The 12399-nt window shown below is 32.2% G+C and overlaps 1 protein-coding gene across 1 annotated transcript; it reads right to left on the minus strand.

Moving 5' to 3' along the window:
* Positions 1–871: 871 nt before the first annotated feature.
* LOC108751682 (Usher syndrome type-1G protein homolog) lies at positions 872–9570 on the minus strand. Its single transcript, XM_018491988.1, has 7 exons — positions 9389–9570; positions 6242–6385; positions 3276–3548; positions 2724–2991; positions 2188–2499; positions 1406–1607; positions 872–1224 (listed from the first exon to the last, which is right to left on the minus strand). The coding sequence occupies exons 1-7, from the start codon at positions 9409–9411 to the stop codon at positions 977–979; spliced, it is 1470 nt and encodes a 489-aa protein (XP_018347490.1). The 5' UTR covers positions 9412–9570; the 3' UTR covers positions 872–976.
* Between the last annotated feature and the right edge of the window lie 2829 nt (positions 9571–12399).

A 12399-nucleotide genomic window follows, 5' to 3' on the forward strand; every position in this document is an offset into this window, starting at 1 on the left:
ATCTTGGAGACATAAATGATGGAAAGCACAAGTTTTTATATTGTGTATCTACGGTTTATTTTAGTAATATTTTAAGTTCTAAACTTCGATATTAAATTTTTTTATGAAAAAATATATTGTTTAACGCTATTAAATATAAAAAAAATTGGGATAAATGTATGTTTTTATTATATATCTAAAAATTCTGAAATTTCATGTTTAGTACAATATCTAGTTAAACAGGTCAGGCTGATGTTGAGTAGAACAATGTTAACGACAATATATTTTATGGCAGTGTAATATAGTGTTATTGATTTTTTGTTTTTTTGATTATGGCATGAACTGTTCGTTCTATCTTACTTAATCTATTTCATTTAGTGTACTAATCGGAACTTAATTCTCTCCTTTTTTCTTATTTTTCCTTATTTTAATATAAATTTTTCTGATGATTATTTACATTACGATTGTGTACAGCCAATGTGATCAATTAAATATATATCATAGGAAAATATAATACTCTCGAGGCTTTTACGGGCACTTTCTATAGAGAAATGCGTTTCGCGGATTATCATGTATCAGGCTCCTCGCTCCGATGAAGTAAACTGTTATGTTCACGAAACATTGGCATTCTAAGATTTGGACAGACAGAGCGGAGATAACCCACAAAATATATAATTTTTGTATAATACGAAAATATATTCGTAATGACATAGGAAAATATCTGGACAATAAACTAGTACACAAAAAGTACGATATTAAAATTCTTTTGATATTGAATGATTTAATAATATTTTTAATTTTTTTTATGTCAAATGATTATTTTTCTGTAATCTTCAAAAAATCTCAATTTTATATTTGATGTTAAAAATTTCACCTTTAAAATTATTTCCTACTTTTATCTTTTGTATGCAAATCATTAATAGCTATTTCATCGTATTTGTGAATGGATAATTTTGTTACCAGCAGTTCATCTCTATGGCTGTGCAATATATTACTTTCACAATCTACTATCCTTGATAACATTCTCCGACGTGCTCAGCGCTTTTTTTCGGTTGGCGATTGCATTAGTGAGTTTTCGTCTCGGACCGAGCGGAAGTTTGAGGGCCGCTATGTCTGTTTCAGTGAGCAGCATCAGAGCTTCTAGATCGATTTGTTCTGATTCCAAAATAGGATGTATAGACGTGAGATTATTGGCGACTAAAAATCTCTGCAAAGGTGTCCATTCCTCGTCTGTCTCTTCACCTTCTGTTCATAGATAAATTCAATATTGTAGTATTCTGATTTTCTTTTGCACACAAAACATAACAATGCGGAAAAATCAGGTAAGATGATTGATTATCGTGCATCGTTCCTTACGACATAGAATGTATTGTTAAAGTTGCATAAGTATTCCATTGCACTTTGTAACAAGGTTCATTAAACTTACCCGAAAGAAGATCCTCGTCCCACAAGCTTTGTCTGCGTGCCAAACTGCCAGCACTTCCTATACTAATTTCTTCATTGTGTCCGTTTGGGCTGAACTTATTACTGTTTATGGATCCATTTGTAGAACCGTTTGCAGAAAGATTGCTGTTTTGCAGATGAACATCTGTCTGCGTGACCGGTAGATTATCCAGCGTAGATGTTATCTATAAAAATTACGAATTAACTTACACACAAATAAAAAAATTATTAATTAGCGCTTCTAATGCATTTTCCATCTATTCACACTTTGTTACATAATTGAGCTATTAGCGCATCTGATGAATATCTATTACGTATTTCTCTGCTGTAATCGTTTAAAAGATCGTTAGCGTTTTTGCAACAATTCCCACAATTAATTTCTTTGTTTCTTTGGAATCATGATTCAAATGAAACAAGCGATAGCTATCTTGTCGTAAAAGAAAACGCTGCATAACATTAAAGCCGATTTCTAGTTGAGTAGTTATTACGAAGGTAATCATGTGGAACAGTTATATTTGTGGATATGAAGAGATTACAGTGTGACATTAAAATGATTATAAAAATAAAAAATGTAACTTGTATAAATTTCTATAAGTCGAAATTTCTAAAGAAAATAAAAAGTAGCTCGATATACAGAAATTATGTTTTAGAATAATTTCCTTGTTTATAATTTTTTCTAGCTTGATATCAGTTTCATGTAAACAAAGTACTTGTTGTTTACTTATGACTGTAAGTTCGATTTAAGGTACAAATGTTAAGACTAACCGCCCTTCTGAAAGCCACCGAACCGAAACCAGGTCGATTGAAGATACTAGCTGGTTCCTGAAGAAAAGTGGTGTCCTTCGCAACATTCAAGTTCTCTTCCTCTCTGTCCTCCTCCTCCTCATCGTATATCCTTTCACCTAAGAGATCGGGCGTGCTCTGGGATTTACTGAGAGTGCCCCATACATCAGAGATTTTTCCTCTCCTAATGCCCATGTGTTGAGGCTGGGTGTCATACGTGCCTACGTACATAACTTCAGAATCTCGACGAACGCCAGTGAGACTTCGAACCGACTTCTTTCCGTTTACTTCAACCTACAATAACATATATGATATTACGTAATATTTACTGAAAGCATTAAATAAACAAAAATCATGTAGAATGAGTTAACTCTCAAATATTGATTTTTTATTATTTCTGTTTTTATATATACTATGACATTAAAAATTTTTTAAATTACTTCTAGATCATTTTTTGATACTTTTATTTTGAGTCATAAAAACTGTATAACAGTCTGTTATTTATGTATTTTTTTTACCTCTACGACTTTAAAGTCGTTGATGGCTTTCTTAGCTAAAGCTTTCCGACAAACTGTGCTGCCGTGTTTCTTCGTAGTGGTACCAACGATGTCGCTAAATGTTGGCGAAGGTTTCATTCGGCCTCTAAAGGTCAGTACCCCGGGCCGTTGAGAGTTCAACTCATTCATTGCGTCGAAGTCTGATTTAGCACGATCTTTTATGAGTTTCTTCTGTTCTTTTTCCGCCCTAATTTCAGCCATTTTCTGTTTCTTCATATACTCTTTCAATCTTAACAAAGATATTTTTACATATATTTAAAATAGAAAATAAAATGTTAAAAGAAATCGAACTAAACTCTAATATAACTCATAATAATGCAATATGCTAATTGTAGTAAGTAAAAAATTAAAAATTCTCTGTGAAAGAAATTATATGTACTCTATCACGGAAACACGATTGATGGAAATGATTTAATCGATGGAAACAATCCGCAAATTGCAGCGATATTATGTTCTCTCACTCTCTCTTTTCAAATAGAAGACGCAAAAACAAATTACATTCTACAACTGTACCTCTTCTCCGCATCTCTCTCCGCCTTTTCCCGGAGCATCCGGCTTTTTTTGCGATTATTTAACTCCTGATCAGCTTGAGCGATATCTAGAAACTGTAGAATCTTCTCATAGCCGTTTATCGCCGCAAGTTCACGGGCAGAGTGCCGGTCGATATCCAGCGACCAGATATTACAACCAAATTTCACCAAGAATTTTACGCAGAATTCGTGGCCCCTCGCCGCTGCCAAGTGCAAGCATGTATTCCCGAAGTAATCGGTCTTGTCCGGGTCGCCTCTATAATGAAACAATCATGACGTCTTATAAGTTAGTGGAACAAAAGGAGTAGAACTAATTCCTATCTATAATTAATATCTTTATTTATTGTTCAGACAAGAGTAAGCTACCAGAAAAAAAAGTAGAAATAAGAGAAGAAAAAAAGAGTAAGATAAGTACAATTAAGTACAATTAAGAAGATCGAAGGATAGAAAAACAAATAGAAAATGTATAGTTAAGAAAGGTATAGTTAAGAAGGTAAATAATATTGAATGGATATATATAAAGGTCAATAAAAAAGAATGGACTCCTACACAGAGGCAAGATTAGGCGATCGATTATGACATATTAGTAGAAGGGGATAAGAAAGAGAGAAGATAAAGAAAGAATGGAGATAAAGGAGAAAGTGGATTCGGATCATCAACTAATATAACAGTAGAATTAAAGAAAGAAGGGGAATTTGAATAGTTAAAGAAAGGGAGAAGTTACAAAAATATAAAAAATTGGGTGCAGGATTTAGGAAGGGGGGGGGGGTAGGAATTAAAAAGATTTTTAAAAAGATTTAGAAAGAAACAGAAGAAACTGGAAGATAAAGGAGATTATAATCGAAAAAAAGGATGAAGATAGTGAAAAAAGAACAGTAGAATAAAAAATGTAGGAAAAAAAGAAACAAGTAAAAGGGATGTTAAGAAAATAGAAAAAATAGACAGAGAAAATGCATGGATACAGGAATAGGACAAGATATAAGAAGCTGTATGAGAAAAAGAAAGAAAAAAAAATGAGATGGGAGGTGAAGAAAGAGCGAAAGAGAGTAAAATGTGGAAAATATTACATAGTGAGAGAAAAAAAGAAAAGGAGTAAATAGAGATGAAATAAAGATGGAAAAGTAGGAGTATTTCATAGAGATATTAGAAATACTATATTAGAGGAGGAATGGGGAAAGAAGAAGGAGAGAAAGATATGAATAAGATAAGAGGAAGGGGATAGGAAAAGAATTTGAAAGATAAGACGGTAGGGATTGATGACATAGGATACTGGGAAAGATGGAGACGAGGGCTTCAAGGAATGGACCTGGAAAGGGTGTAATAAGATTTGGAGGGGAGAGAGATGGCTAAAGAAATGCAAAGAAGGAATTAGTGCTGATAATTAAAAAAGAGAATGGAAGTAATATAAAAGAATATAGAAGATTTACAATAATGTCTGTGCTGAATTAAAATTTACATGATTGTTTAGTGAAAAGAATGAAGAAAGAGAAGACAAAAGATGAATCTATATAATCAGATTTAGAAGAGATATAAGAATGATAGACGATGTAATAAATTATTTGATAAATCAATAGATAGAAAAAAAAAAAGAAAAAATGATTGCAATGTTTGTTGATTTAAAAGCAGTATTTAATTCGGTGAATAAAGAAGTATGATGAGCAAAGAAAAGAAGATTGAATGAAGAATAAATTAGGAAAGTTGAGGAAATACATATATAAAAATATGTAAAAAGAAATATATAATATATAAAAATTTATAAATATATATAAGAATAAAATCTTATATATAAAAAAATAAAACAATTTTCATATTTTTTCCTTTGTCAGGAAAAAGATTATTATTTCATGATATTTGATAAAGTATTGTTGCGCTCCGAAAGGCAAAAAATATTTAAATAATAAGATATATTTTACATTATTTTACTATTATTTTTAATAATAGATCAGGAACATTTTTTTTATCTCCGGAGAAATTTCACGATAAAAAATTATTTTTAAGAATTCGTACAATCAGACATACAATTAATTTTTACATTGATTACATTAATTGTAGAATAAATTAAAAAATTTCTGTGATCTCATAAGAATTTATTGATCGTTTTTATCGAATTTGAATATATGAAAAGAAAAGATAATTTGAAGTGTTTGAATAAGAAACAAAGATAGATAGACATTTTACTCGTTATTTGTATCGTAAATGAATGTATTGAAGTTTCGGAGGTCTGGTTCGACCTACCTTTTATCAGTATGTGTTCTATTGTTTTTCATGCACTCGACCGCGGTTTCCGCAACTATGCAGTCGATGGACACCTGTAATGCGTGCTTCCGGTTCCGTGCATGTATTATTACGATATACAATAGCAGAACTAAGGGCCCGAGTGGACCTTTAAGAGCGGACCATTCAAATCGACATCGTTTTGCTAACTTACTAGAGATCGATGTGATTATTTTTAACGTTTATTTTAAAAGTCTGCAGATATTCGACAAAGTATTCGTGATAAACGGCCGGAAGCATCGAGGGACTACAGTATTTTGGAGCGGCTTGCAGTTAAGGTAAGTATTAATTATGAAGTAGTGGGGTTATCGTGCTCACGAGGCACGACGACCTCGTGCCTGATGGGCACCAATGTTTCGTGTGAGTAGACAAAACACGAAGTTATTATATATTTTTCGTCAAACGTGCTTCTGTAACGAAAAAGCTTCACGTCGTACTACAATATACGTACGTGCGATTTAATAATGCAATATTTATTATAATACAATATTAATCGTGTAAAGTCAATCTGCAACAAGTTGCAATATTCAGATGCATTGTACGTAGTCAGACAAAAATATTAGAAAAGAAACGTCTTGTCGCATGCACCAACTATCGCATGCCGTTGTAAAATGCGACACGCTGGTTACACTTGGTCACTGTAAAAAGGAAAAATAAGATTAGGCATGCACATACCCTCTAGCGACCAGCAGTCTCAGAGCATCTACGTGGCCTTCGAAGGCTGCCCATAATGTCGGGGTCATTCCTCCTTCATCTCGCGTGTTACAATCCTTTCTCGTGGCTTCCTTCAGAACATCCAACGTGCCTTCTTGCGCGGCCCTTCGATAAAGAATAGTCTGCATATTATTATATTCTTTATAAGTCCGATGTTTTTAGGCTTATGTTGTTTCATATGTTGAAAATCGAATATTAAAAATATAATAATACAAATATTAATATTTATTTAAAAAATTATTCACAAAAAAGTACAATTACGTGATGTCTGTTGATAAAAAATATTTCATTTATATTAATTGCAATTATTAATTAAATTAATTGCAATTGTAATAATTATTTATTATTATTAAATAGCTTATTATTATTAATGTAATGTATATAAAGAAATATGTAGAAAAATGAAGATAAATGTACGTATTTATACAGTATACTTCAAATCTGGATACATTTTAATTGATAGTAAATATTTATTTATTATATATGCGCAATATATTTTGCTTTCTTCTCTTTCTCTTCTTATAAGAAAAATATTTTTACTTCTTCAGGATATTCGGAGTACGGTATTCTGAAAATTGTACCTATTATTTTATCGTGCGATGCATCGCGTAATGCCTTATCTGATTTTAACCAGATTATTTTTTATAATTATCGTCACGTTGCTCGAGGAAAAATTGCAAATCTCTGCGCGGGCTCCCCATAGTATTATATCCACGCGTCTCAACATCTGATAATCCGTGGCGGCTCGTGATATTTTAATTAAAGTACTAAAGTGCTTGCAACAGCGCGATGCAACAGATTTACATTTTTTTCTTTTTAATTAGAAAAATTAAGATGTTAAGGAAAATATGCACGATTTGTCAGGTGAGACAGCATCTACTTTCGATTCGCCGATGTTGCATTCCACGAATGATTTCAGCGTATATCGTTTCACATTACTTCATCAATGTCATCGAGTTATAACATTAATCCTCTGTTATCCTAAACAGTGTAACTTCACACAAGCTATAATAAAAATATATACAAATTTGATGTATTATAATTTTTCTTTGTATTTCTTAATTTCAGACGGTAAATTCATTATTGTATTTGAAATAAAATAAAAGATTTTAAAAAATTTGCAAATGCAAATTTCTTGCTTTATTCTCATCAATTCCTATCATTTTCAGATTTAATTACAAAATTCAACTTACTAAAATAACCAAACTTGGAGATATTCCTTTTATTAAAACTATTAAATTAATTATTAAGAATTCATACATTTTGAGAAAAATCAATTTTGGTAAAAAAAATATCTCGAAATTCGATAGAATAGATAAACGTATTGGGTAGTATTTAGACTTTTTCCGTAAAATTAACACATAAATCGCACAATGTACAGCATTCTCCATTGCTACGAAAGTTGATTAGGTCCGCTAGAAATTTTTCAGATGATCTGTGTGATAAATTCCCGTAGTGAATGAAATAAGAGCACAGGTCTCCTCTCATGCATGAATTCCGCACGCGCTCTTCCGATGTACATACATGATACAGTCCGCATGAAACAGTCCATAATCATAGTTATTTTATGCTCATAGATAATTATTCGAAATCTCCTAATTTTTTTATTATTAAACCGCATGCGTATATTCATTGAGAATCACCATAGCATCTCTCCGTCCAACTTAATAATATTTTTAACATTGTTAAAACACAATGTATTAATTATCGTGTATAATGTGCCTCCATTTATTCCGACAGCTCATTGCACTTCGTGATTATAAATACGAAAGATTCGATTCGGTTCACGTCTTCTCATTTCGTTCCAGTTACTTGATAAACGTTGATCCAATTTCCTTGATGAGATAGAGCGATTATCATTAATCCGTGCGAATCGTTCAATTTATTTGAATCGTATATATTGGTAAAAAATCTTTCGACATTCTACGTGACACTGGAACGAAATTTTAATTCATACATTATGAAAGAACTATGGAACATAAGAAATATCGAACTGTACTAAGGATTTATATATTATATTAGAGACATAGTGATTACTTATTTTGAGTAAAAGAGCATCGCGTTGTTTAGTGATTTTAATATTCAAAGTAAGTAATTATTACTACCCTCCAGTATTAAATTTCTGTAAGGGTTAAATGTTATTTTATTCACATTTTTAGTATTAAGAAAAAGATTACAATATATTAAAAAAAGATCTTACAAGATTTACAAATCAGATATAACTAAGTTTTTAATTAAACTTTTTGCACGATTTATTTTTTCTTTTTTTTTTTTTGGAGAAAAAAGAAAAAATTTAATTGGACGTGATTAAAGTACTGTATATATAAATTAAAATCGTTATACACTGTTTTAATTTTGTGAGTGCAAAAGTAAATTGCAAATTATATTTTAAATTATAAATTATATATCTTCAAACTTTAAAATACATATTTTATATAACAGCACAATAAAGTGTATTGAGGATTTCACGGTTTAACCGGTTTCTATATTTATATTAAACACATCTTTATGTCAATTTATGTACGCTTTAATGTGAACCAATTCGCACTGAGTGTGACCAATCGAATTCGCTATAAAATTAATTTTAATCTCAATTCAATTTACTCTTTTTGTAATATCCGTTTCTATAATATTAATGTAGATTAACTTTAATCTCGGTTTAATTTGCTCCTTATCCTTTTCTAATTCTTAGAACTAGAAAACAATAGAAAGTTGAATCAAAATTAAAATTAATCAACGTTTATAAAAACGGCACAATTCTAGAAACTAAGAAAAAAAAAAGATAAATAGTAAGTTTTAATCTTATATATTGGCAAAAAGAACAAAACATATTCATGAAGTGTATTTAGTTGTTTTCCTCGTGTTATCGCATCCGCTTCGCGCGATCGGCTCCGTGCCGTCAAGACTCGGTAATATTTTTTTCAATCCCAAGACGAGTACCTCACTCCACAGCATTTCTATGCTTTCCGGGACAAGTCCTATGGGCGAGCGCGTACGAAAACAAGAGCAGAGGAAGAGTCGGAAGAAAGAGAGAGCGACAAAGAGAAAACCGCGTGCGGCATCCTCTTAATAAATAGAAACAAAAAAAAAGAAGACAAGTGCACTCACTTATGAAATCGTTCGGACGACATTTCGCGCGCGTCCCTCGCTGCTTCGCGAATCCGGCTATCCGGACAGCATCGTCCGTGACCCCTAGGAGAGACGCTCGGCAAGGATCCTGATAGAGAATTCGGTGATAACAAAAAAAAGGAGAAGAAACGCGCAAGGAAACGACAGCGACAGTACGACGCCGAGATGGGACGGCAGTGCACTGTTCGAGCGAGCGCAAGTTACATGAGTTACACCTGGTGGCCCCTGGCGCGGTCCCCCGCACGGTCCCCATCCTCCAGCTCTGGCTGTTCCGCTTCGCTCCGCCGCATCGATAACCTCACCTCTCGCTCGTGCGACGCACCGCGCGATTTGCCGCCACCTGCGATCGTACAGGCGCCACGTCCGCCACCTGGAGTTTGTCCTGCAAAACTCTCTGAGTCAACGAACGGCTTGGATTCAAATGAGAGCGCCCGCCGGCGCGATCCGGCGCCAGCATCGTGTAATTTGATTACATTTTGACGAAAAATAGGTCGAGTCCGCTCAAAGATGAATTGCGCAGGTATAGTAATTTTTATGATATTTGTTTTGAGTCGGGAAGAACGTTTTACGTTTTCTTTTTCTAAAAAAAAAGTCGATAGGAATGGAAATGTTTAGCCGTTAGCTTGACTCGTGTTGTACGGGGTGAAGTTGTCGCCGCTTCACGATTTCTCGCCAATTTCTCGTCATTTCTCGTCATTTCTCGTCGTCGTTAATACATCGCGGATGCAGAACGAGTCGACTCCGAATCAGGCGGTATTATGCGAGTCTAATTAGTAAGTTACAGTCATTACCGAGTCTGTATTGCGATATCTTGTTGATGGCAATCATTTGGTATAGATCCGACGTTCGTAAACGGCGATTTGTCGAGATTCCCTGAAATTGTTGTAATTCGATTCGGGATTTAGCGCCATTTCGCGCGCCAACACTGACAAAGCAACTGAATCTGTACTTACCACAGAATATATTATAGTTACGATTAATCACTAAACTGATGGCTTTGTAGTGGTAATTTTAAAAAGTTACACTATAAAATCATCAATTTAGTGATTAACTATAGCTAAAAAAATACAATCTTTACATTTTCATCAGATTAAGAGCGGGAATACAGTCTTGCATAATGCATACGAAAATGAAACATCGAAACATCTTTTATTTCCTTCCTTTCCATGTTTTCTACAATAAACTATTAGTCCGGATCTACAATAGATGTTTTAAGCCTTAAGCCCTAAGAAATTGAACAATTATAATTGAATGCGAGGAGAATAATTGACTGTGATTCGTCCATTTCTTATATGGTTTAAGACTTAAAAATTTATTGTAGATCCGGATTTACCAAAGCTTAAGTCTTAAGCCATATGAAATTGACCAGTGATAGTTGAATGTCAGAAGAATAATTGGCTATGATTGATCGATTTCTTACAGCTTAAAATTTAAAATTTAAGTTATTGTACAAAGTTATTAAAGTTTTTAATAAAATAAAAGACCGATTGATTTTCTTATGCCTTATTATAAAATAAAAGACTTTCTTATGTGTTACGTCTTATGCAAGAATCTGTGCTTTTTTCCTAATACACATTCTACAATAAAACAATTAGTAATATATCAGAAGTTAGAAGCTAGAAATGGATTTCAGTGGAATGTGAGAAGAATAATTGATTATGATTGGTTAATTTCTAACTTCTGATTTTTGATTTATTACTAATGGTTTATTGTAGAATATGTGTAAGTCTGGGCATTCTACAATAAGTTATTACCTAAGCTTTAAGTTTTAAGCCATTAGAAATTGATTAATTTCTTACGGCTTAAGACTTAAACTTAGATAATGTCAAATTATTGTAGAAAGCTTGTTACAATAAGTTAATTAGAAAATGAAAAATCGAGTCTAAGATTTATAGATGCGATTTCATTTGATGATGTAATATCTCAAAAGCCGATTGTCGATGGCATCTAAAGAAAAAATCTTCTTGGGATATTCTTAAACATAATTTTTATTATATATTTTTTATTATAATTTTTAAATTAATGATTTATTTAAAAGACAAGTAACACTTTAAATTAGAATGTGTAATTGTATATTTTAAAATATTAATACAAATATTTTAGTCACTGCTATAATTTCAGTATGTTTGCTTGTTATAGATTTACGTCTATTACTTCGCTGCTGCATATCGTGTGTCGGTGAGTGTAATGCCTCCTCTTATCTTATAGCGAATTTGATTGAGCATACTAATGCATACTGATGCATTTGAATTGGTTGTATATTTATCTAATTTGAATGTAAAAGTAAAATACAAATTTTATTTTTATTTTATTTTAAATGATAAAACAATATTGTATGAAACTGCACAATAAAGTGTATTGCAAATTTCGCTGTTTAATATATATTAAACAAGCATTTTTATATCGATTTGTATACGACGGCTTTAATGTACATCAGTGTGCAATATCTCCAATTGAACCCGCTATTAATCTTGTAAGGTAATGGCAGTTACCTTTTTAACATCTAAGACTGGATCACAAAATTCGCAAATCATATAAATTATTACTATTATTTTTTTCTAATAATTTGTCACAATAATTGTTTTTTATTGACCTGTAGATTTATCGTTCGAATCTTGAATGTATAATAGTACGCAATTATACTGCACAGTAATGATGTATTCTAATTGATCATATAGGTAAATTCTTTACCGACGATTAAAATTTCGCTGTGAGGAAAGTAGCTCACTGCAGATAGTGCTACTTGTTCATTAGTAGCATGTTTAGGGATGCAATGGATAATGATTTTTTTAGATAATATAGATACTCGATACGCAACGGATAATGATTTGTCGGATATCGGATTTTATCCAGTAAAACCGAACAATTACATTTTATCCAGCAAAACCGGATAAGCCGGATAATAGAATTTTATCCGAAAATTGCACAAAGATTGAAAAATAGAGAATCTAATTCGTTTTTTATAATAAAAAAAAGAGAATTTGTTTTTA

Source organism: Trachymyrmex septentrionalis, unplaced genomic scaffold (assembly GCF_001594115.1).
Source record: "Trachymyrmex septentrionalis isolate Tsep2-gDNA-1 unplaced genomic scaffold, Tsep1.0 scaffold51, whole genome shotgun sequence".
Classification (NCBI taxonomy): domain Eukaryota; kingdom Metazoa; phylum Arthropoda; class Insecta; order Hymenoptera; family Formicidae; genus Trachymyrmex; species Trachymyrmex septentrionalis.